The sequence below is a fragment of the Euleptes europaea genome, chromosome 5 (genome assembly GCF_029931775.1).
Source record: "Euleptes europaea isolate rEulEur1 chromosome 5, rEulEur1.hap1, whole genome shotgun sequence".
Lineage (NCBI taxonomy): Eukaryota > Metazoa > Chordata > Lepidosauria > Squamata > Sphaerodactylidae > Euleptes > Euleptes europaea.
The window spans coordinates 37,292,438-37,318,152 of NC_079316.1; the positions used below are offsets into that span (position 1 = coordinate 37,292,438).

The 25,715-nt window shown below is 39.8% G+C and overlaps 1 protein-coding gene across 1 annotated transcript in view; it reads left to right on the top strand.

Annotated features, from left to right (window-relative positions):
• Nucleotides 1-25,715, top strand: part of DOCK10 (dedicator of cytokinesis 10) — a 168,901-nt gene that overhangs the window by 88,358 nt on the left and 54,828 nt on the right. The window contains exons 12-25 of the mRNA XM_056849317.1: nucleotides 5,353-5,571; nucleotides 6,420-6,542; nucleotides 7,268-7,350; nucleotides 9,974-10,096; nucleotides 10,941-11,020; nucleotides 13,882-14,069; nucleotides 14,989-15,054; nucleotides 16,503-16,595; nucleotides 19,413-19,536; nucleotides 19,674-19,795; nucleotides 20,766-20,852; nucleotides 22,038-22,130; nucleotides 22,688-22,806; nucleotides 23,819-23,888. Coding sequence (XP_056705295.1) covers nucleotides 5,353-5,571; nucleotides 6,420-6,542; nucleotides 7,268-7,350; nucleotides 9,974-10,096; nucleotides 10,941-11,020; nucleotides 13,882-14,069; nucleotides 14,989-15,054; nucleotides 16,503-16,595; nucleotides 19,413-19,536; nucleotides 19,674-19,795; nucleotides 20,766-20,852; nucleotides 22,038-22,130; nucleotides 22,688-22,806; nucleotides 23,819-23,888 — 1,590 coding nt within the window. The remainder of the gene's footprint in view (nucleotides 1-5,352; nucleotides 5,572-6,419; nucleotides 6,543-7,267; nucleotides 7,351-9,973; nucleotides 10,097-10,940; nucleotides 11,021-13,881; nucleotides 14,070-14,988; nucleotides 15,055-16,502; nucleotides 16,596-19,412; nucleotides 19,537-19,673; nucleotides 19,796-20,765; nucleotides 20,853-22,037; nucleotides 22,131-22,687; nucleotides 22,807-23,818; nucleotides 23,889-25,715) is intronic.

The following is a 25,715-nucleotide window of genomic DNA, read 5'->3' on the forward strand; positions in this document are numbered from 1 at the left end:
ATTTGTATATAATCAAAAAAGAAAAGATATTAAGTTCCCCTACACCTCCCTCCATTTCTATTAAAGATTAAATATTTTATAAATCTTCCATTTAACCCTAACATTCATTTCAGACATATTATAATTCTAGTAAATCAATATCATATATGGTTTCAAACATATTATAATTCTGGTAAATCGATATCATATATGGTTCTATTTCCATTTAATTCAGTCCTTTTAACCAGTTCCTTTTAATCATATCGCCAAGAAAGACCAAACTCTTTTAAATTAGTCCCTTTGCCCGGAATTTCCAGCTTTTCCTTCCTTTTCCCATTAACAGTAAGCGTCAAAGAACACCCTTGGAGGTTATTGATAAAGCCTCTTCTGCGAGTAGATAGTCTTCATAGTAAATCCACGTTGCAATCTGTTCCATCCCAAATTCAAAAAGAAAAATTCTGGCAGCTCCAGTTTTTCTACTAATTAAATCCTCCAAGCAAGTATTGAACAGTTCATCAAGCAGGTTAAAGAGACCAAAATCAAAATAACTCACATTCAATTCCATTGTTGTCAGCCGGATTATTACACTTTGCTTATTGAAGTTTTCCATTTCCTCTACAGAATTCTTCTGTTCTTTGTCTCTCTTGACAAATAGAGGCACTTCTTTAAGGTCTCCCTCATTCATAGAGTCCAACTTTCAAAGCAGCCATTTTCTCCAGGTGAACTGTTTTTTGTCACCTGGAGATCAATTGTAATCCCAGGAGTTCTCCAGCCACCACCTGGTTGGCAACTCTAAGACAAATACCATGTAAAGCAACTCCACATTTCAGCAGCTGGACAAATTCTTGCTTCAGACAACACAACACCATGATTTAAGTACACTATAGTATGCTCATGCAAACATAGGCCATTCCACTAACTATGGTTTGACATTAGTGTATTAACTATGGTCGTATTGCTGTGATATACAAATTTGAACATCACAGCTGTATTCCTGACTTTTTCACCAGTGCTGGTGATATTAAGATGCCTGCAGAGAAGAGGGCAAGGAAACCAACATTTGTCAAGGCAAACTAGGAGCGGCATGATTATTTGCCAGCCAAATCTTGATTACACAAACTAACCATAGTTGAAATAATTCATGGTTTTGCAATATGCCTGACTGAATCCTAAGACTCAAAGTCATACTGAAGCTGCCGTCAAAGAAGACCATTACGAAAAACTGGTCAAATGTCAGTAAAGATAGGTTGTCTTTCTTTGTCAGGGCTTCCCAGAGTCATGGTGCTGCGGCTATGAAGACTCTGTCTCGTGTGGCCACCTACCCACAGTTCAGGCAATGGGGGCACTTGGAAAATAACTTCCAAAGATGATCTTATTGCCTGCCATTATGGGAGAAAGCTTTTGTAAAGAAACTGTGACCCCAGTCCATTTAGGACTTCAAAGATCCTGCAACTAGTGTAAAAGGGGGGGATGTTAAAAGATAGGAGTTATGTATTTCCAGCGGCTGGACAGTACATTCTTAACCCATTGCAGTGTCTGAAAATGCTTCCAAAGCAACCCCACGTTGAGTGTGCTACTGTGGCTAGATTCCTCCAATACAGGGAAGAGGTGTGGTTGCCAGATTAGCAGATGCTGGTTAAACGTGTTCCTGACCATCCAGTAACAGCTGCAGATCCAGAAGCCCTGCTGAGCGGTAGAGCAGGGTTTTCACGAGAAGTGAAAAGACGTTCAGTATGGGCTGGTAATTACTTCCGTCATAATCAGAAGAAAAGCGGGTCATATCAGATTTTAGATTAATGCAAAATTAATCTGTTAGTGGGTGTTTGTGTGCAAGTATGATGTTATTCATATTTATGCATGCTGAGGAACCCCTGAGGAGAGGCATTCATGTCTACATCAGCTGTAGTGCTTTAGGAATGGGCAGGCTATCCATTGCAGTAAAATTGATCTTACTGCAAATGCAGCAGTGCCCATGATTTCAATCCATATTTTTTACAGTAAACTACATCAAAATGGACAAAAATATATAATAGCTACTAAAGGGGGGAATCCAGTATATAATGCATTATTTTCTCTCCTGGTGTGATACCGCGTTATGTTTTCCCAGCGGGGTATTAAGAGTTTGAAAATGTTATAAAAAATACTGTTCGCACTTTGTTTGGCCCCTTTAGCTGTGAAGACATCTTCCAACCATTTTTTAGCCGTGGCATCCAAAAACCCTTTTAAAGCGATGTTTTTTATAACATTTTCAAACTCTTAATACATCGCTGGGAATACATAATGCGGTAACCCCCCTGGTTAAGTTTTTTTGGAGGGGGGTTAAATCTGGTGAAAATTAAATAGCAAAACAATCAGGAGTCTCACATGTCAATGTATCTAGTAAGAAGGGAGAACTGAGAGATTAGCAGTGCAATTTTAAGCAGGTATAGTCAGAAGCAAATCCCTAGTAAGTGTGATTAGGATTGCAGCCTATATCAATTCTGTTCTGACCATTCAACTTGCATGGTAGGGAAGACATTGGATAAGGCTCTGATTTCCTTCATTAGCAGATGTCATCAATGTTTATTCAGTTCAAGGAAGGCCATACTTTTTTGGCAAGATGAAAGAGCTGGCAAAAAAGATAGCTACAGTATCACTTTAATTTGGTTTACAATCGGGAGAGTACAGAATTGTTTTTCTATCAGCCAATCTAGCCAAGATGTTGCAGATTTGTAATTGAATCTTACATCTCTAATTAATAGCAAATGCTAGGACTGGGACTTAATTGGACTGGGACCAAGCTGCTGGAGGAGAGGAATTTAACCCATTCCCCTTGCAGCAATTTCCTGATATAAATCTTATGTGTCCACAAACTGAAGTTGCTATTTGTCCCTAGAGGAACATCATAGACCTGCCAGTAGCAACTTCTATGCTTCAGTGGAAGAGCATCTACTTGGCACACAGAAGGCCCCGGGTTCATTCCCCAGCCTCTTCAGTTAAAAAGGTCAAGTAGGAGATGATAAGAAAGACCTCTGTGAGATCCTGAAGAACCATTGCCAGTCTGACTAGACAATACTGACCTGGATGGACCAATAGTCTGATTCACTGTAAGGAACTTCATGTGTTTGTATATGGTTTCTATTAGGCACACAACATGAGGAGACAGGGTTAAATCCTCCCTTCCTCAGTACCAAATTCTGATGGTAGAGCTGGAGTTGGATCCCATGGAGTGTCTTCCAAGAACAGCATTTCAGGGGCATTTGAGGCTGCAGCAGGAGAGGGGAGTAAGTCATGCTCCACTGATGGAAATCCTTCCATCACTGGAAATGCTCCATGAGATCTAAGCCATTGTCACAAATCTCAGTGACTCATGTAGTTTAGGGCACAATTGCCAGAGAGCGAGGAGCAGAAATCCTTACATTTGCGCAGCTGGTTGAATATTTGGGTCAGGTGGATAGAACTTGCTGTTGCCTGGCCATCATGCAAGAACAGAAGCCTGGGTTAATGTATATGGCAGTACTAATATGGAAAGAAAGTGAAAATTTATGGACACCTACTCTGTGACAGTAGTTTGTATTGGAGCTGGTACGATGTCATGGCTAGAAGACAAAGCTCTGAATGAAGATCTCTGCCATTCCAGTCGCATCTCTGCCATAGGTAGCCCTGAGCAGGCCACACTTGCATAGCCTGAGCACACCCTCTTAAACCTCAGTTGTCTTAGCCTCTGCAATATTCATTTATTTAAACATTTTAATGCTGGCTTTCCACCTGATCAGGATCTCCACAGCAGTGCACATGAAAGCATTAAAACATTTGAATGATTGAAAACATTTAAAATTAGAAACTAATTCAATAAAAATGACACTGATAGACACTGATAGAGGGAGGCAGATGAATCTCCCTGGAGAAGTTTCCAAGTTTTGGTGCCATAATCGAGAAAGCCCTTTCTTGTGTTGCGCCACAGAAGGCTCAGACGGCGGGGGCAACTAAAGCAGGGCTTCCAAGGATGACCAGAGTGAACAGGAGACAACATTACCAACATATCTTAGAGGGGCGTTGTAAGGATTAAACAGCACATCAAAAGCACTTTGAACTCTTGAAAATGCTACACACATAATTGTTGTTGCCTTTCTGATACAAGTGCATTGACTACATTCACTGTCCTCTGTTGTTCATAAAATATGTTCTGTAATATGCATTTTGTAAAGTGTAAATGCTGAACTTGAGTCTTTTGTTAATTCATGGGTGACATTTCTCTGTGTTTCCTGTCAGATATCTGTTGTTCAGGAGTCCACAAATCCATGTTAATTGCTAATATGTCTCCCCTGTGCAAAGAGTGAAGCTGAGTAATCACATGACAAATTTAAATAGGTGTAGAAGAACTAATTGCATCTCTAGGGACATTGGGTCACTTTGCATTAGCATAGTTTCTTTTCCATTTGCCAAAAAAATATAGTACATAAACAGTTTGATCTATATATGATTTTGGAAGTCAAGTCAAAAACTGCCCTGTTCTATAATCTCAATTTGTAGAGAACTAATTTTAATTTAATTAATCCCTCATATAGAACTGATCTAAGATGATACAACACCATCTAAAATAGTTTACTGATAATAAACCATAAGCAGCTATTTCTGACATCTACACCATGTGTTTTTTTTAATCTGAGCTTTTCTGTATAGATCTAGAAACATCTAATATTCCCTCTCCAATGTACTTTGTAAGGTATTTGTAGTAATACTCTTAACCATCTGTCTTTCAAACAGATTATTGTGTATTTTCATATAACCAAAACAAAATATAATTCTCTTTTTGAAATGTTGAAGGAAGGGTGAAGTACCCTTCAATGTAACAAACAAACATTACCACTCATTTGTTGGAAGCCAAGGGTCTTTGTTAATATTTCCTCTTTTGATTCTATTACACTAACACCATTAAAAACAAATATTGGAGGTTAAAAAATATTCTTAACTCTCAGTTCAACAGATTAAATTTAACCTCATCAGTTAAAAATTGTCCCCATTGGACTAGGGTTTAGTGGGTTACTTAACCTGTTATAAACTGATCAAAGCTTGTAGTACTGTTTTAAAGTCCCATGGGCTGGATCTGCCTTCCAGAACACTTGTGGAAAGCCACCCCTCTTCATGCCTTCAAATCTTTCCTCAAAACCCAACTTTGAGACAAACTCGTTTCACTGTGGCCTCAGCACCCGTGACAGAAATGCATTCATATTCTTCCCCAGCTTATCTGTTCCTTCATATCTCTCTCCCCCATTTATTGTCTTCTCTATGTCAAAATTTTAGATTGTAAGGGAAAGTCTGCTAGTACTGTGCACACAAAGACATAATATTCCTGATAATTTTACTGTCTCTGTTTTTGCTTTTTACCTCCAGATCGAGCCTTTCTTTTTGAGTGTAGCCCTTTTTGATACAAGGGAAAACAGAAAGATCTCTGCTGATTTCCATGTAGATCTAAACCACCCCCTTGTTAGACAGATGATGTCAGGCTCTTCACCTTTGATAGAAAACGGTACAATTGAGAACAATGGCACCAAAGAGGATGAACCACAGGTCAAAGGGTTTCCAGAAGAATGGCTGAAATTTCCCAAACAGGTACTTTGTATCTAATTAGGCACACATACATCTGTTTATTGAAAATTAAAACAGAAAATTATAAATAAAAGAATTTCATAGACTAGAATGGTAAGGATATTGAATCTACTCACATAGTAAATATTCAGTCTTGAGCTATGAATTTAAAAAGGCTTTCCCAGACTCCTGAATGCAAAGGGATGCTTACATTTTAATTAAAATTTTATGCGAAGGGATGCTTAAATTTTAATTAAAATTTTATGTATATTAAATTATTGAATATTTTACTTTTAGAGTAACCAAATAAGAGAAAAGTACTTGCATTCAGGAGAGTTTTTGTGACTAGTGAGATCACAGAAATAATCACAAATGACCGATGAGGCTGCTTATTTGGTCAGTTTCACAGTGAGTGTTGGTCAGTTTCAGATCCTTGTGCAGGGTGATTTGAGAATTAGACATCAAATACTGTGCATCAAGAGAGCAGCATATCCAAAAGAAACAACCAGTGCATAAAAGGCCTTTGATGTTGACAGATTTGTTCTCATTAAGTTTATAAATTTCTGCAAATTGAGGACCAATCTTTATACATCTGATGAGGTAGGCTCTGTCCACAAGAGCTTATGCTAGAATACAAAATGGTTAGCTTTCAGGAGATCATAAGCCTCATGCTAGTTAATGCCAGAGCACTGGATCATGCAGAAAAAAATGTCTCCTCTAGATAGGTATCATAGGCCCCTAAAATTACTGATGTAATTTATCTTATCACTCTAGCAGCAATCAGTTTGTTAATTACTACTGCAGACATCTTTTTTACTTAGTAGAGTATATGTATTGCCATCTTTTTATTGACTTCTCTTTCATATCTATAGGCAGTTTTCTCCATAAGTAACCCCCATTCTGAAATTGTTTTGGTGGCAAAAATTGAAAAGGTTCTGATGGGAAATATTGCCTCCAGTGCAGAACCTTACATAAGGAATGCAGACTCTTCAAAGGTAATATAATACAAAGATTCAATGTCTTTTGTATCCTAGGCATAAAAGTCAACATGTAAGTGAAAACCCATAATAGCAAATGCCAGTAGCTATCCATAGAGCCAGATGTGGATTCTTAAATGTATAAACAATATTGTTTTGTACATGCTCTAATTTCAATTAGTGATAGAGTCTTCATTGCTTTTAGTAGAAGTAACGTGTATATAGTATAAGCTGTGGAGTTGGCAGATGAATAGTGAGAAGTTGTCATCTTGTTGATGACAATGTGTAACATTTTCACTCCTTCGAAGATATTAGGACAGCATATATGTCTCTGTCATGCTCATTTGATCCACGTAACAGCCCTGTGATGCAGATTTGACAGAGAGAGAGGCACTGCCTCAAGGCCACCCAGTGAGCTTCATGGCCACGTGGGAGTCTGAACCCAGGTCTCCCCTGTCCTCATCCAAAGCTCTAACTGCTACATCAACTGGTCATCTGGTGGTTACCAAATTTCTTCTGCTTTCTAAGTAGCTAATTCCATTTCAACTATTTGTAAAGATCTAATGGATGGGGGCATTGCAAGCAGTTTATAGATATTCATATCGCTCCTTCATTTCATTAATAAAGATTTCAGTAGTATATCCATAGAATAACAATTATGAAATGGTCACAGGATTTGTGCTGGTCAAAATAATGAAATGTCGTTGTCTTCATGGAATCACCAGTTTTCTTTTTCTGCCTAGTGGACTCAGAAAGCATTAAAATCCAACAAACAGTTCTGCAGCAGATTGGGGAAATATCGGATGCCCTTTGCTTGGTCTGTGAGGTAGGTAGTTGCCTATTTACACCATTTGCAGCAGTTATTCAATCTAGACCCGGATAAGGAGCTTTGTACTTGGAACTACAAGACAGTACAAAAGCCCTACCTTCATTTACAGGGCAGATGAAGGTTTATTGTGGGAATTCCAGGGTAAACAGTAGAATAAATGAATATCAGAATAACTAATGCCAAATAAACATAATCCCATATTTTGTATTTTCATGCAAGGCCCCAAAACATTAAAACTTTTTGGAAGATATATACAAATGAGTCAGTGGGAGAATCTTTGGATTAAAGAAATCAAGTTTACTGAATGTCAGGTATTAAGAGAGAACTGGTATAATATGTTTTTAGATGGTACATTATACCTAAAGATATAGCAAAAACCAACAAAGATTTTAATGGGAAATGCTGGACATTTCATAATATAGCTGCAACATTTTATTATATGTGGTGGACATGTAAGAAAGCAAGAAAATATTGGATACATGATGAAATGCAAACGATATTTAAAATAAAGTATCTGTTGAATCCAAAAAACATGTTATTCAACATTTTGCCAAGCAACATATCAAGAAAACATAATAAACTATTTAAGTACATGGTGACAGCAGAAAGAGTGATATTTGTGGCAAAATGGAAAGTAGAGAAATACCTGGATTTAGATGAATGGATTAATAAAGTAACAGAGTATGCAACTATGGAAAATTGACCTCTTTTATACATAATTGGTCTATTTCAGAATTTTGAGAAAAATAGAATTTTTTAAAATTATATAGCTAGAAATTTGGAATAGAACTGAATTAAGCTGAGATATAAGGAGATTTAGGTTAAATATGTTTAATAAGCAAGTGATAAATGTGTTAACAGATATGAAAGAATATGCAGAGAACAAAGAGTAATTTAATTCAAAGAAGTTGGCAATTGAATTGTAATTTTGAATGGCAAACTTTTCACGTTATATTGTATATATGATTTAATGTGCTTATGTTTGTTTCTTGTTAAAATAATTTTTTTAAAAAAGAATCCTCAGCAGAGGGGAGTCACAGGATGAGACAGGTAGCTCATTCCTGAGCTTTGAGGCAGCTGGGGACGGCGTAGGTGAGGCACTGCCATGGCGCCTCCAAAGCCATTCCCCAGCCACTTAAAGGTTTTAAAAAGCCTTTAAAATGGGGCATTTTGCCCTATTGAAAATGGCAAGGCTGCGCCAGCAAGAACCTGGCACAGCAGCGCTGTTTCGGAGGGGGGCATTCCCAGCCTGAAAGGGGTCAGGAAGCTGCCTACTGGCGCTCTGCGCCCAGAATGCCCCCCAGAATTCCGATGCAGGGATTTGCGCCAGTGGGGCTTTGGGAGGAGGCCAAGCCAGTGTCCCTCGGGCGCGCTGCCACGGCAGCACAGGGAGGCCAGCGTGAGCTCCCCAACGCTGGTGTCCCTGCCTCTCGTGGCAGTTCAAGTGGCCCAGGCACTGGTGCAAGCAGCTTGGACGCCGGCACGGCCACTTGCGCTCTTCTTGAGCTCTTTTCAGCCAAGAGCTCAGGCCACTTGCGCTCTTCTTGAGCTCTTTTCAGCCAAGAGCTCAGGAACGGGCTGTTAATATATGTTTCCTTTAGTACACAAATTTAGACTCAGTTCATATATAACTAAGTGGAACATGATCTGGTAGACTTGCTAGTCTTAAAATAGATTTTTGCTTTGGACTCACACATGACATTATGATAAAAAACAGAGATCTTGGACTATAAATGTTATTTCCACTTCTTTAATTTCTGGCAGTAGCATTCCTCCCATTTAATATGGAAAATTCCCTTTTTATAATTTAAAGCAGATACAGAGAGCCATAGAGTGATTTTAAAAGATTCTGTCATTCACTCAGAATCTGACAATATTTCAGCTGTCTTGCCTTAGTTTACGTCACATTTGTGTTTCCAGGGTTTAGTGTTAAGAGATCCTGTATTGCTTTCCCAAGAGACTGTAAGCACAACATGTATTAGAATTACAATGTGACAAGTCAGTCTCCCATTTGCATGTTCCTACCACAGCTGGCAGAGTTTGCAAATATGATTTGTACTTGGAGGACTCTTTTCCCCTCAAAATATTTTCCATATTTCCCTTCCATTCTTATTCTCATGCAGATGTTATTGAACCCAGTCTGTAAAATACCTTATGAACCTGTAATATGAATGTCTGTCTAATCCAATTTGCGTTGGCAGAGAACATGCCACCACCAAATTCAACAGACATATGAGTGGGTTCAGAAACTAAAAATGTTTGGGAAAATTGAAGAATCTGGTATAAACCCTTTTCTACAAATCTGGATGTGGAGGGATAGAAAACATCATTGCAAGACTGGAGATAATGTTCTTAATTTTATTGGAAGATGTACAATTTTATTCTTTACAGAAATTAAACAGTAAAAAATGAGTGGGATGGGTTCCAGGAAGTCCAGTATGTTCTTATTTAATTTCAGAGTTGATGAAATCTGTTAAAAAGGCATTGGAAATAAACACCCAATGGAAGAGAGGAAATCATGAGTCTCATGTGACTCTTGGCTTTGAGGACTATTACATTAAAGAGCTAAGTAGTGATTGATTAATTACCATCTAATATGTTGCTCCCACTTCCTTTACAGGCCAGTCTTTAAGGATAGTCAGGGAAATATTGACAGAGATTCCCGGTTCTCGCCTTTATTTAGGCAAGAAAGTAGCAAAATTTCTACAGATGATTTACTGAAATTGATAACAGAATACAGACGGTAAGGAGTGATTTCTTAAGCATGTGCAAGCCTACTGCACAGTACCAGCTGCTTTGCTTTAATATTTTTAATTGTGAATAGGAAATGAATTCCAAATAGGGTTGCCAACATCCAGGTATTAGCTGAAGTTCTCCTGCTATTACAACTGATCTCCAGCCGATAGAGAGAAGTTCACCTGGAGAAAATGGCCGCTTTGGCAATTGGACTCGATAGCATTGAAGTCCCTCCCCTCCCCAAACCCCTCCCTCCTCAGGCTCCGCCCCAAAAACCTCCCACCGGTGGCGAAGAGGGATCTGTCAACCCTAATTCCAAAATAATTATGTTATATGTAGTAGTCTTAAAGGGTTACTGGGGGAAGACATGAGAAATGCCTTGCACATGTTTCACAGGATCTTACCCCATTCTACTTGAACAAGGCAGATTCTGCTAAACAATGCTTGCCTTAGTAATGCATTCCAAAACTTTCACGGAAAGGCTTTCTGATGTAGGAATAATATCAGATCTGTTTTCATTGTTATTTACTGAAGCTGAACCCTTCTGTCTGTCAGAGATTGGAATGCAGAGGATTTTGCCCAGAGGTATTTTCTGTGGCCACATAATAGTAGCTGCTGAAAATTTTCTAGACATAAAATTATCTAAAGGCCATTTTTCTTCTAGTTACCCACTTAAATTTGACTGTGAAATATTTTGTTAGAATTCAGTGCTTTCATTAATGTTTCACTTTGTTATTTACTTCATGCTTTAAACCCCTAATTACATTTTACTTTGCATGATGACTGTAGGCCATCTGTTCTGTTCCTTATTCTGTTAACTTTCTAAATAGTTCCCTTTACTATGTTTGCAGAGCAGAGAAGATCAATAAAATACAGATCATCCCTGGCAATTTAGACATTTCTGTTGACTGCATACCTTTGGAGCACCCAAGTAAGATTTCATTTTACAATTGCAAAGAAGTACCACAATTACTAAGTATTATTATGAGACGCTGGGATTGCAAAGCATGACTGTGGCTTTTTGAACCTAAGCCCTTTTGTTATGGTTGTTATGGTGGCTGTACATGAGAGTGAATTTTTGGGGGGAAATTGGTTGATATTGGTATATGTTATGACTTTAGGAAGGGAAAGGATGGGGTTATAAGAACTGTTTAATGGAACACAGCAGCCAGCTAACTAAACAGGCTACAACTAAGCCCAGTAAATCTAACTCCTCCTCCAGTTATGGTCACAAGACCTGAGCCTCTTCATTCTAGAAAGCCTCTGGGAGTTGTCCTTAAAAGCAGTAGTACCAATGTACCACAGTATGTGCTTTGCTTCTCAGTAAAGTTTGGCATCTAAGGCATCACATGTGGTACATCATCACATGTGGTCAAAAAAATGCCATACAGGGGCAAAAAAAAATCAGCGGATTTCTTCACATGTTCCACACAAGTGGCAAAAAAAATGAGACTAGTGACTTGCATTAGGAAGGTATATGACCTCTGAAGTGAGGACAGGCCTCACATCTCTCCTTTCGCACAAGACTTAGAACCAAAGGGAAGAGAAGCATGTCTTACTCACATTTCCTCTCTGCCACTTACATGGGATTTGGCAAACAACCTTCAGTGGGCATTGGGTTTTTATATCATGATGTGTTGTGATGGTTGTCCTATGTTCTTCCAACACTGGTTCTCTTTACCAATTTGCCTTGTGTTATTTCCTATTTCAAAAACACTTTGCTATTTAATTGAAAGGGTCTATTTAAAGGAAACTTTTACCTTCTTTGACTGTCAAACCTCAGTAGTTGTGTTGTGTAGTAGCTGAGTGTGTGGGTTGTGAGCCCGATAGTCACCAATCCAAATCATTGCCTCATCCATAAAGTCACTTGGTGGCCTTAGGAATGTGACTGTTCTCTTTCTTGAGTAGAGTTACCAAATCTCTGCTGGCCACTAGAGGAGGATGTGAGGTAGGGTTGCCAGATCCAGGTGGGAAACTCCTGGAGATTTGGGGACGAAGCCTGGGGAGGCAGGGACCTGAGTGGGGGGGGGGCATAGAGTCCATCCTGAAAATGCACCTATTTTCTCCAGAGGAACTGATCTCTGTAGTCTGGAGATGAGCTGTAATTCCAGGGGATACCCAGGTCCCACCTGGAGGCTAGTATCCTTAATCTTGAGCCACCTCCCTCAATCTGCCATATGGAGATAGTAAAACTGACCTACTTTACTGGAACAGCATATGTAAAATATTTTAAATGCTCAAAAGCTGCTTTATTATTATTGTTTACATTGGCCACATTACTGAGATGCCTTTAGTTTCCTGCAACATCCTCCATGTGCACTGTAGCTTTTAAAACTTCTCTTTCTTTCTTATAGCAGTTCCCTCCTCTGCAAATTAGAGCTACTGTGAACAGAAATTAGATGAGTTGTTTGCATTTAGTGAAGTTTTACTATAGTGTAAGCCACTTTGGGGAAGTTATATACCAAAAAGCAGGATAAAATACTTAATTAATGAATAATAAATGTCTTTAATTAGATTTGGTGATGTGGATCTGTTCCACTAATAATGCACCAGAGGAGAGTGCTGCCATTAGCGAAGTGCAAACTCCGAGTCCACTCCAAACAGTCTATTTCTATTCCAATGGGCAGATAGGTGGGGGGACCCCTTCCGAGCCCCATAACTCGGGGGGCCCTGCCCCAGTCGTCACCAAACTTGGGGGTTCTTGCAAGAAGGGCCCCCTCAGGCTACACTGAAAGTTTGGGACCTCAAGCCCAAAAAATGCCCCCCTGGAGCCGTGGAAAGGCGCAAATGTGTTTTTTATGGCTTTATTCAGCCGAAATTTTCTGCAAACTCAAATCTCGCACCAGATTCCACGGAACCAAAGCGGGGGAGTTTGGACTGTGGCATTTCCCAGATCAAAACGGGCCAGATTTTGCCAGATCCGAATTTTTCCGAATTTTTTTTTCAACAGCCTTAGAGAAAGCACAGAGCTGTGCATCTGAGCTAAGGCAAATAGCCGAAACCTGAAAAAGCCGAATCACCTATTCGGCTTCGGGCAGAATTCCAGGTTTTGGCATTCAGTTGACCCAAAACACAAATATTGCTGAAACGGCTAATTTAGGGTTTATTTTCAGTTCGGGTATATCGATATGCACAACCCTAAGCTCAATATTTTAATTGTATTTATTTAAAATATTTCTAACCCACCTTATTTCCTTGGACTGAAGGTGGCTCACAGTGCCACTGCTGGACCCCAAAACATTAAAACTCTATTAACAGATAAAAAATAACACACAGTTTTAGCTAAATCTTTTGTGACAATTCGCCCTCCCCCAAATGCCCTCCAAGATAGGACGGTCTTGCACATAATCCTAAATGCAGCCAAAGAAGTTGCCCTCTGCACCCACTCTGATAGGCCGTGCCAGAGGACGAGACCTGCCATCAGGAAATCCTAGCTGTTGCTATATGGACATTCACCACAAAGAGAAGGCTGCATGAGGAGTGTAACTGCATGTGGGGTTATGCCAGGAGATTTGTTCTTTAGTTGTCTTTGTGAAGGGATTTATTTGTACTTTTTTCCCTTGGGTTTTGTGTCATATTCTGTGGTTCCAACAATAAAATTTGGTTGACCCAATCAATGCAGCCTGTCAAAAGATAAGAATAAGCACCATTGAGGTGGGACGGGGGATGAGCGAGGAGCTCCGTTGTGTTCACTGTATTGATTATGCACTTTTCTAGATTTCAATCTTGAGCTGTAGTTTTAAAAAGCTAAAAGTTCATGACTAAGGATCTTCCTCTTTTTTCTTTCTAAAGATAGTGTTACGTCATCTTTTATTCCAATCAAGCCATTTGACGATACCAAGGAACATCAACCAATGGTAGAAGTGGAAGAATTTGTCCAAGAATCTACAAAGTACTCCCAGACTTATCGAGTATATAAGAACCAAATGTATATATATCCCAAACATCTGAAATATGATAGCCAAAAATGCTTCAACAAGGTATGACCAACATCATGGCAAGAATCTAGGACTTTCACATCATTTGAAGTTGCGCAGTCAATATTGAATCTTGGGAAGTGTGTGTGTGTGTCTAGCTGTTCTCTTGTCACCCAACTCTCTGGTGAATGAGGGATGTGTTTGATTATTTGTTTCATGTGGTTGTCATACAGAAATCTTCATCGGTGGGGAAGAAAATAAATTACTGCTTCATTACTCATTGAAAGCTTATTTTGCACCAAATAATCAGCCTTTCATCACATAGGCCCTTAGTTTGCTGTATTTACAGAAATCTTCTCAATCCACAGCTTAATCTTTGGCACCCCATTTATTTGCATAAAATTAATTGCCATTGATTTTATTCAGCATATTTGTTCTATAGCCGAGAATAAAGGTGGATTATGTCTATATTTTTACTCAATTTAAAATGTTTATGTAATTCAATAAAAATTAATGTTCCATTTAAAAAAAAGAAAACTGGACACAGCTTAATGGAGTCAGGATTGATTATGAGCATACTTTACTTAAAACATCTTAAATTGAATACACTGGGACTTCCTGCAAAGGGAGTTCACATACATGTGATAATTCCAGTTGAAATCAATGCAATTTAAATATGCAGTATGCATGAAAAGTAAGTATTAACACAGAACCGGAGGTGCAAATCTTTAAAATGTACCAGTTTTCATATTAATATATACTGAATCTGAACAAAGAAAGACTGTAAGTGAGATGGTCTGATTTCTGTCATTTATACAAGTCAGCAGACACCAAGTGAAATCCAAATTCTTCTCTGGCTTCCTGACACTACCAGGCTCCACTCTGTGCCAGATTTGGAATAAAATGAGTTGTATTTCACACAACTTTAATTAGCATATAATTTCATGAGCTAATGATTTCCATTTGCACTTTTCTGCTACAGGCCCGCAATATAACAGTCTGTATTGAATTTAAAAGTTCAGATGAAGAAGGGGCCAAGCCAGTGAAGGTGAGTACAGACAGTTCCTATTCACAGTGTACTGTGTCAAAAGAGACGTCTTTAGAAACTCTGCAAATGTTCTAATCTAGCTCTTTTTAAAATGTGAATAGTCTAGTATATTCTACTGCCATTTCCATAACAATCGTTTACAATAAGCATTATGAACGGTAATCTCTGGAACTGCCAATTCCGCAACGTCACTTCACTAACAGAAACTTTTTAAATGTGGAAAGGGGCCTGTGTGCAATAGGATAAAAAAAGGCTTTCCATTCTAGTTGGTACAGGGTGGACTCATACCAGTCTCCCTTGGTACGAATCTACATGCTAGTATAGTGGGAGAGCAGGCTGAATACAATGCTCCCAACCTTTTATACTGAGCTTTGCATTAGATCTTATTTGTTATATTCTTGATTTTGAACCTCTATCCACCATACCAGTGGTTCCCATTATTTTGGTAAGGTGACCCATAAGTCCAAATTTTCTTGATATCATTACTTTTGGTGAGGTATTTTGGTAAGGTGACCCACCAATCCAATTGTTTTTGATATAGTTACTGTCAGGAGACAGTGAAGACAACACCATGCCCCCCTTCTCCTCATCCCCCCACCCCCACAGGGTCAAGTCCAGCATCCACCAGGCTCAGTGAGGTGACTTATAAAGAGCTTCACACTGGCCAACTGATCAATGGCAGCTGTCCCCTTAAGAGACAGGCACCTGCTGACAGCTGGCTCTTTGACAGCTTGCTGTCTGACAGCCGTTGGGAGGCTCCCCGCCAGGGGTGGGGAAGGGGAGTAACTGCTCAGAGGCACTGTTGGTTCCTCACAGGCTGGGTCACATCCCATAAGGCTTCTGGGTAGAGGGAGGTCACTGGGCATGCCCCAAGCCTGGCTAGGACCTTCACAAGGCTTGAAGGAAGAGGCCAAGCAGGATAGACCAATTCCAGTTTCCAGCTCAGAAGGGACACTTCAGTCAAAAGAAGCCCTGGTACTTGATGGCTAGGGGCGGGATTCCTACAGTTACCCACTTTAAAAAAAGAGGACATGCAGATCAGTACAACTGCAACAGCCTGGGATCCACTTTTACAGGCTTTGTGATCCACTTTTCCCACAGGTTGGGAAATGCTTCCCCGTGCCATGTCACAAACTGCATTTGAAATTCCCTTCAGTTGCAGACTAGATTGCCATGCTGCATGTGGGACCCTGATTGGTCAACAAGAAGTCTTAAGCCTCCTTGTGTTCATAGAATTAGTCTCATGTTTCATTGGATCATGGCCAGCCTGATCTCTCATATCACCTACCTTCCAGCTGAAGGTTCTAGCCCTCGGTTTGACAGGCATTGTTTATATGTTCTGTGAAGCTTCAGGTGGACAACACTTTCTAAGATGTAAACTATAAACCAGTTATAAATATCATTCACAAAATGTATCCAGTTTGTTGAATCACATTCTTTCTAAACAGTGTATGTACGGGAAGCCTGGTGGACTGCTGTTTACATCAGCAGCATACACAGCTGTACTGCATCATTCACAGAACCCCGACTTCTATGATGAGGTCAGTTTACTCTTTCTGTGACTGCATAAGTATTTAAGTAAATTAAAGTAAAATAAGTAAATTAAAACATTTATATCCTGCCTTTCCTCTTAGTTCAGGGCGGCTTACAAAAATTGTTGTTGCTACTACTATAAAGGCTTGCTTTTGCGCTGTGTCTTATGTTCCCTTGCTCTTTGGCCAATATATACTCACACCCAATCTTGAATATAATAGAGCACACACACAGATTGCAGATCAAGTGGCTTAAGACACGTTTTGAACATATCCAAAACTGTTCATTTCTCAGCAGCTTTTAATGGAGTGTTAAGCTTGTACATTAAACATGTATTGAATCACTCACAAAAAGAAGAAGAAGAGTTGGTTTTTATATGCCGACTTTCTCTACCACTTAAGGAAGAATCAAGCCGGTTTACAATTTTTTTCAACGGCAGTTAGATAACTACCACAGAGAATGTAAAATAGTATATTTCCAGTAGATACAGGTTTGGCAAGTCCTCCCGTCATTAGCAAACATTTCATTTAACTGATCGCTATCAGCAGCATCAGATTGTAAGAGAATATGCACAATTTAACCCTCTCCTCATCCACAAACCTCACTAGTTAGCTTGGGCCAGGTGACTGTCACAGAATTACCAGTTTGAGAAGGATGTATGAGCTTTAAAATTACATTGTAAGGTATAACTTCCTATTGTGAACCTTTGGGTATCCCATGAATTAAAGGTAAAGGTAGTCCCCTATGCAAGCACTGGATCATTCCTGATCCATCGGGTGACGTCACATTCCAACATTTACTAGGCAGACTATGTTTATGGGGTGGTTTGCCAGTGCCTTCCCCAGTCATCTACACTTTATCCCCAGCAAGCTGGGTACTCATTTTACCGACCTCAGAAGGATGGAAGGCTGAGTCAATCTTGAGCCGACTACCTGAAACTGACTCCCTTTGGGATCAAACTCAGGTCGTGAGCAGAGCTTTTAACTGCAGCTTACCACTCTGTGCCATGGGGCTCTTCCCATAAATTAACAATGTGTAAATCACTGTTTCACTGTTATGGTTTTACCATTCTAAGCCTAAAACTACAGCAAGTTCACTTAAGTGGCAGAAAATTAACAGAGCACTAGTAACGAACTGATAGGCATATCACATCCCAGTTTGCCCTGAATCGAAACTGTGCCTTTAACTCCTTGCTGAATTAGGAACAGATATGTAACCAGGTACTGCACGAACACTTCCTGAGGTTGGATAACCACATCCAGCACCTAGTTCTGCAGTGGTTGCTGCATGCAGTCGCCAGCTGTAGGCCTACAAAGAGCGAATCATCTGACTGAGGCAGGTGGAGTTATGTGTGTGCTACTGCTGTCACACGCTTGTCATTAGGACATAAGAAAAGCCAATCTGGATCAGACCAAGGCCCATTAAGTCCAGCAGTCTGTTCACACAGTGGCCAACCAGGTGCCTCTAGGAATGCAGCAGTATTATCCTGCCTGTGTTCCACAGCACCCAATATAATACGTATGCTCCTCTGATCCTGGAGAGAATAGGCATGCATCATGGCTAGTATTCATTTTGACTAGTAGCCATGGATAGCTCTATCCTCCATGAACATGTCCACTCCCCTCTTAAAGCCTTCCAAGTTGGCAGCCATGACCACATGCCAGGGCAGGGAGTTCCACAATTGCCTATGGACTGGCGCCAGCAATCATTTCATAGTTATCAAATGAAAACTGCAGCCCTTGTGCAGAAACAGGCAGGTGTACATTTTCATTATGGCTTCTGGTAGGTTCGACGAAATAAACTGTGGTGACATGAATTATATATATATATATATATATATTCACAATTAAAAAGAACAATCAATGAAACACATAAATGAGAGGGAGGGCCAGTTAGACAACACCAAACAAACACCCAGAAAAGTCTTTGTCCACTGGCAGAAGACAATGATAATAGAATTCATGCTTTTTTCCTAACTGTCACTTCAGGACAATTGCAAAGAGTGCCGGTCATTTTGTTACCATAGCAACAGCTTTATTGCAGTTCATAATTTAGTCAAGTGGATTTTGACAATTTTGCGCCTATTAGTAAACAACAGAATAACAATGTTGCCGTTGTTCTTTTAATGGAATTAATGTATATGAATCACTCAGTAAGATAAAAGTGGTTTTATTGTCACTTGGAGCTTTTCTCACCTTTAGCATTTATCATGGAAGCAGAAAACAAGGTAGTGCCGTTTATTCTTTGGATGAGGAGGACATCTAAAACTCCCCAAAAAGTAATTGTTTCTGATTAAGGGGACTCTAACTCACAAAAGCTTATGCTGGAATAGATTTTGTTAGACTTTGAGGTGCCACAAAACTCTAGTATAGAAAAAGAAACCTCGATGTTCCAGCCCTGGGGTGTTAGAATTGCTGTTAGTACAGTTAGAAAAATGTTTATTTAAGGAGATCAGTGCATGTGTTAGTCCTGGATCATATTTTTACTGGCATATTTATGCATTTGGATATTTCACAATTAAAAAGAAGAACACACAAGCAAATAAATAGAACTTCATTGAAACCAGTAAGAATTACCTGTTTCCTTTCAAAATGAATTGTCCTGAAGAGATTTATTTGAGATTAAAGCTGGGTTTGTAAATGTATGCACACCACTTTTGGAAAGAGTGTTAGAAAGAGTGTAGTTTTTCTTGCTTGAACAGAGATGCAGATGGAAGATCCAGACAGGTCAATTTATCCATTGTTACAAAAGTAACTGTTTTAAGTAAACTCAGAATTCCTTGTTTACATTTGTGTTAAAGATGGATGCAACTGTCTACATTTCAGGTGAAAATTGAGCTTCCCACTCAACTCCACAAGAAGCACCACATTCTTTTTTCTTTTTATCATGTCACCTGTGACATAAACGCAAAAGCAAATGCCAAAAGGAAAGAGGCTCTTGAAACATCAGGTATCTACAGGTTTGAATACCTATTATTTGCTACACTCCTGTAATTAAAGATTGTCATTTTATGTCAATTTCTTGTCATTGTTGATTCTTTAAATTAACTAAAAAGTTCTTACGTGAAGATCTGTTTTGGGATGTAGTGGGATATGCTTGGCTGCCATTACTGAAAGATGACCAGCTAGTGTCTCAAGAACACAACATCCCAGTAGCAACCAGCCTGCCTCCTGGTTATCTAAGCCTTCAGGATCCTGCGACTGGAAAGGTATTGTCTCTCTGTGTGTCTTTTTTAGACAGAATCTTAAAATGTGAAATCTTAACAGTGTATATATAGTATTGGATTATTGCTCATATTGCCTTAATGACAAAGTGGCTAAGGGGAAGTTTGCACTTCATCCAAGCATATGCCCTCTACACACTGTTGGGTGTGGGAGCAAGCCTCAAGTACATGCGCCCCTCCCTTATCTGTATAACTTCTTTGTGAATCAACACTTGAATGTGTGGACACACATCACACAAACACACTTTGTCCACTTTTCTTTTCTGATGGATAGATCCAAGGGGTAAGCATACTTCTGTCCAACAGCACTTTATATAGAACATTTTACCTGTTACTTGGACAACCTGTGAAAGCAAAACTTGCTTTTCCACCCTACCGAGATTAGAAGCCTACAAACTGGGGTTTGATACGCTCAGTCCCAAACCCACAAGCTCCTTCTGTAAAGGGTGTTAATTGTAATTTTATACATCACTATGATCTCACACTGGACAAGTGTTTGCATTATAGGTATCTGCCAATAAGTACCTCGTTCTTTGATTTTGAGTATATACCCCTAGTACGTGCCACCAAAACCCAAATAGATATTTGTTCCGAACTGTAAATAGTCAAACAACATTTTGCAGAATTAATAGCAGGAATCATTCGACTCAAAAATATTTATAAAGGTTCTACTTTTTAGATAGGGATGGGAAAGACCCACACAATAGGCCTCATCCATTGGGTTTCAGTTTTTACATTCAGCAGCGCTGGATCTCACCACAGACAAGTGAGTTCTCTGCTGCTGGTGATAACTTTTGATAGGTCTGGCAAGGGCTGAGGTTCCAGTCTGGTGTGGTCACAGCAAGGTTGCTGACATATTCATTGTATCCTAAAAGACAACACATAAATAGTATCTATAACAACAGTTTCAATCTTCCTTTTGGTTGCAAATTAAGAACTTTTTTTTAACTTACAGCTGAGTGGAAGTGACATTAAATGGGTTGATGGAGGGAAGCCACTTTTCAAAGTGTCTTCATTTGTTGTATCAACAGTTTATACTCAGGTAAGCATCTTGATTTTAATTTATCTAAAGGCAGTGTGAGAGGTGGGAAAGTGCAAAGGCTGTGTGTGGAATTTTTGTTAAACATGAATCACTGAATCATCTGCAGAAAGGGGAGTTATTTAAGCAGGTACAGGTAAAATTTAAAATGTGGAACTGAACATGTAATCTGTCAGCTTAGTTAAAGGGAGCTGAAAAAAGTGGATCCCAAATAATGCCAATTTTTTTTATATATTATTCAGGCCATTTTGGCCCCACCTCTATTATTCCCCTCCCCCATCTTCCCTCTTCCCTCTTCCCTTACTTGCCTGCCTCTGACACCAATCTAGCGCGCTGCTTCTCTGGACTTCAGAGAAGCCTAGCAGGGCAGATCTGAAAGCAATCCAGCAATCTGGAGTCTGGAGAAATGGACTGGTGTCAGATCCCCCCCCCCGAGTTTCTCTGGGGTCTGTGGAATTGACATGGGCTAGATTGCTTTTAGATCCACCCTGCTGGCCTTCTTCAGACCCCAGAGAAGGCCTGTGGGACGATCTGAAAGCAATCCATCCCCTGCCTTTTCTTCAGGCTTTGGAGAAGTGGCAGGAGTGGATTGCTCTTAGATCTGCCCTGCCGGCCTTCTCCAGACCCCTGAAATAGGCCAGCGGGGAATCTGATGAAAATCCACCCCCGCCACTTCTCCAGACTCTGGAGAAGGCTTATGAGATCTGACAGAAATCAGCCCCCACTACTGCTTCTCCAGAGCACAGAGAATCGGCAAGGGGGTTGCTTTTAGATCGGCCCCACCAGCCATCTGTGGACTCCGGAGAAGGCCAGTGGGGCAGAGCTAAAAGATTCAGGATTTTTCGATATTTTTTGGCTTCGGGTTTATTTACCTGAAAATGTTCAAAAAATCTGGGTTTTCCGGATTTTTCAAACATTTCTGGATGTGAGAAATCCAAAGCTGAAAAATACTGAAAAAATCGCTGCACAGCCCTATTAGTTATCTAGGGATCCAGAAGTACCTCCACAAAACCAGTCAAGATAGAATCAGGCATGAACATAATGTTGTTAAGTATAATGCTGAAGTGGCTGGCATCAGCTGGTCTAGTTATCTGTGTCTGAATTGTTCGTTACCAGTATACTTTCATTCATGGAGTTGAAGCCAGTATTGCTCATGCCATGCTAAGTGCTTTTGTGTGCTATTTTCAGGATCCATATCTGAATAGATTTTTCCAGCAGTGCCAAAAAAGAAACAGGGATCTCTCCCAACCACCTACCTCAAGCTTTATCATCTCCTGTAAGGTAAATATAGACAGAAATTCCATAAGGTCATGATAGTATTGAAGAGATGGTCATGGCTAAGTATTACCATACTTTGAATCTGCCAGAAAGAACACTATATTTTGTAGGGATGGTTGTAAAGTCCAATTAGACTGGATTTCACAATTGAATTGAATTATCAAAGTTCCTGGTTGCTTGTCACTGGAGATGCAGCGGATTACTCAGATGAGCTCCCTTGGAGAAAACGGCTGCTTTGGAGGGTAGGTTCTATGGCATTATACCCTGCTTAGGTCTCTCCCCTCTCCAAACCCCCTCCCTGCCTGGGCTCTACCCCCCAAATCTCTAGGTATTTCCCATTCCAGACCTGGCAACCCTATAAGTAGGTGCTGTACCACTGAATCATGGCCCCTCCCCAGTATATGTAAAATATGACTTGAAATTACAGGTGGTAATTCTTTGCACTGTAAAACTGTTTCAATGTATAGTACAATTTCTTAGGTTTAAATGGAGTATTGTTGTGCAACAGTAATGGAACTGAAGATCTCTTTGCGAGTACTTTGTGTTTCTTTCTTTACCAGAATTTGTTAAAAATTGAGAAGATCCATGTAATCGTAAATTTTCTTCCTGTGATCCTGAACCAGCTCTTCTGGGTTCTTGTGCAGAATAAAGAGGATGAGGTTACAACTGCTGTGACCAGGTATTCATTATTCCACTTACTCCAGTGTTCATTCTCTATTTGGAATGGATTTCAATTACTGATGTTGGGCAAGCACTGTTCACTTACATAAATGTCGGCAAAGACAATTTAACATGAATTTGTTTTTAAATATCTGAACTGCATACTCCATTTTGGGGCTTTTTTCTTTTTTGTGCATGGTAATCCTTGTCATACAGCAGGCACACGTGGGGAAAGTGGGAATGGGATATCACGGCTGTATCTAAAATGCACTTCCAGTGAAAGTCACCTGTAGATTGACTGATTAATTGAGAAGGCATCTGAAGTTGATAAAGCATCTGATCGAGAGCCAGCATGGCGTAGTGGTTAAGAGCAGCGGACTCTAATCTGGAGAACCGGGTTTAATTCCCCACTCCTCCACATGAGCGGCATGCTCTAATCTGGTGACCCGGGTTTGTTTCCCCACTCCTACACATGAAGCAGCTGGGTGACCTTGGGCCAGTCACAGTTCTTTTAGAATTCTCTCAGCCCTACCTACCTCACAAGGTATCTGTTGTGGGGAGGGGAAGGGAAGGCGTTTGTAAGCTGCTTTGAGACCCCTTAAAGGTAGAGAAAAGTGGGGTATAAAAAACCAACTCTGATACAGGCTTCTACTCTTGGGGACTTCCAGTGAGTCTGCAAGACATAATTATTCAAAGCAGCTAATGAGACAGTTTGAATGGGCTCAAGGTCCAATGTTTGACTTAATTGTTTAATTATTTGTTTTTGCTATTTTAATTACCTGTATTAACTGTGCTTTAATTCAATCTTAATATTTTTAAATTTTTATTCATTTATTGTTGTCACCCAACCTTGGGTTTGGATGGTGTCAGGAGATACATAGGGTACCCTATTTACTTGTGTTCCACACAGAATATCAGCATGCTTCAAGGCAGGGGGAAATTTGGAAGGGCAAGTATAGCTATGACAGACAATACACTGATGTGTCTTTCTGGTTCATGTTGTATGATCCCTCAGTTGCTTTGGTTTTCAGGGTACTTACTGATATCGTTGCCAAGTTCCATGAAGAGCTGTTAGACCATTTCATTAATTCGTACATAAAGGTAAGAGTATTTAATTCATTGTTGATTATCTCCCTGTGTTAGCTAATTGTGACCATTTATCAGGATATTCTCCTATGGAAAGTAACACATGCTCCAAATGATCAAGTGAACTTCAGTGGTAAATTTAAGTTTAGCTGGGTATTCTTTCATGTGTGCTTTGATATTGTACTATTTTCTTAGCTTTTCATTATTTTCTCAGGAAACCTTTTTATTGTCCAAATTGCAGTGCTTTTGTACCAGCTTATGGTATGTGAAATACTTTTAATCTTCTGGCATGACTTCTTGCACATTTTTCGTGAATCTGCACTGCTTGTTCCGTCTCCTCCATTCAGTTCTCACTCAAAGTATGCCATTGAATGTGTAGGGATGCTTAGGAAGTTAATATCAGGAACCTTAAAAGTAGAATCATTAACTTGGATCCAGTGTAGCATTTCCCTGGGCAGAAGGATTTCCACACATGGAGCATGACTTTTCTTGCCTCCCACTCTCCTACTGTAGCCCCTTAATCACTGATCCTTAGGGACAGGGAATCCTCCCCCAGGAGCATCATTGCATGAGTACTGTGGGCTATGGTAGGAAAGGGAAGATGAGAAAGACATTCTTTGTGAATGGCAGTTCTTCTGCCCATGGAAATTCAGTACCGGATCCAAGGCCTTGTATATAGGAAAACTATAAGAGCTTGTTACGCTTGCACAAAAAGCCTTGCAAAAATTGACCAAACAATACACTGAATTCACAGCAGGGCAGTTGGCTCATACCCACTTGCTATGTCACCTGAGCCTCCAGATGTTTGCTGTAACATCTGGAAGAGATATGCATATATGAAGAAACTTGTGCACATACCTCGCGTTACACACGGTCTTGACTCTTTCCCTCCCATCATTTTAGGGCATGGGAATCATGCATTATCAAGCATGCTCATTTAGGAGGTTCCTATGTGCAGATGTTATGGCAACTTTTTGGAGTTCAAAGGCAAAGGAGCCACCAATATCATGTACCTCTCTGCTGTGTGTTCACTGTAGCCAGTTTCCTGACCATATGTATAGTCCATAAAGCAGTGAAGCGGAAACACAGAACCAGTTTTTCCCTATCTTTTTTTCTGTCCCATTGTGATCAGGATCCGCTAGAATAAAAGGGATAAGAATGATAAAGTACTCAGTGTGTTGAAAAATGTTAAATATATCAATGAAACCATTAATGCACCTGACATGAATCAATTTTTAACGTATGGTGGAAAGTGCCATCAAGTCACAGCCGACTTATGGGAACCCCATAAGATTTTCAATGCAAGAGACTCTCAGAGGTGGTTGCCATTGCCTGCCTCTGCATTGTGACCCTGGACTTCCAAGTACTAATCCAAGTACTAATTGGGTCCAATCCTGTTTAGCTCTCAAGAGCTGATGGGATTGGGCTAGCCTAGGCCATCCACGTCAGAGCTTTAACATATAGGGAAATAGATTTAACTTAAACATTAGGAAGAACTCCAAACTGTTCTTTCCATTACAAAAACCCAATAATGATTTTGTAGTGGAAAGAACAGCTTGGGGGAAGTTATAGAATCTCCTTCGTTGAGTTTTTCAGTAGATAGTTGTACAAGTAGGGATGCCTTCAAAGTAGGATGTTCTTTGTCAGGGTAAGAAAGTGAACAAAAAGATATGGCTGCCAACCTTCCAGCTCAGTTTTAAAAAAAAACAACTCATACCATTTGGGATATTACTTTAAACAAGAACCTTTGGCTTCAGAATGTAATCAATAATATGGTCTTATTCAGTAACAGAATAAGTTGGGTTTATGAATAAGTTCCAGCAGGTGCTTGCATTCCTGACC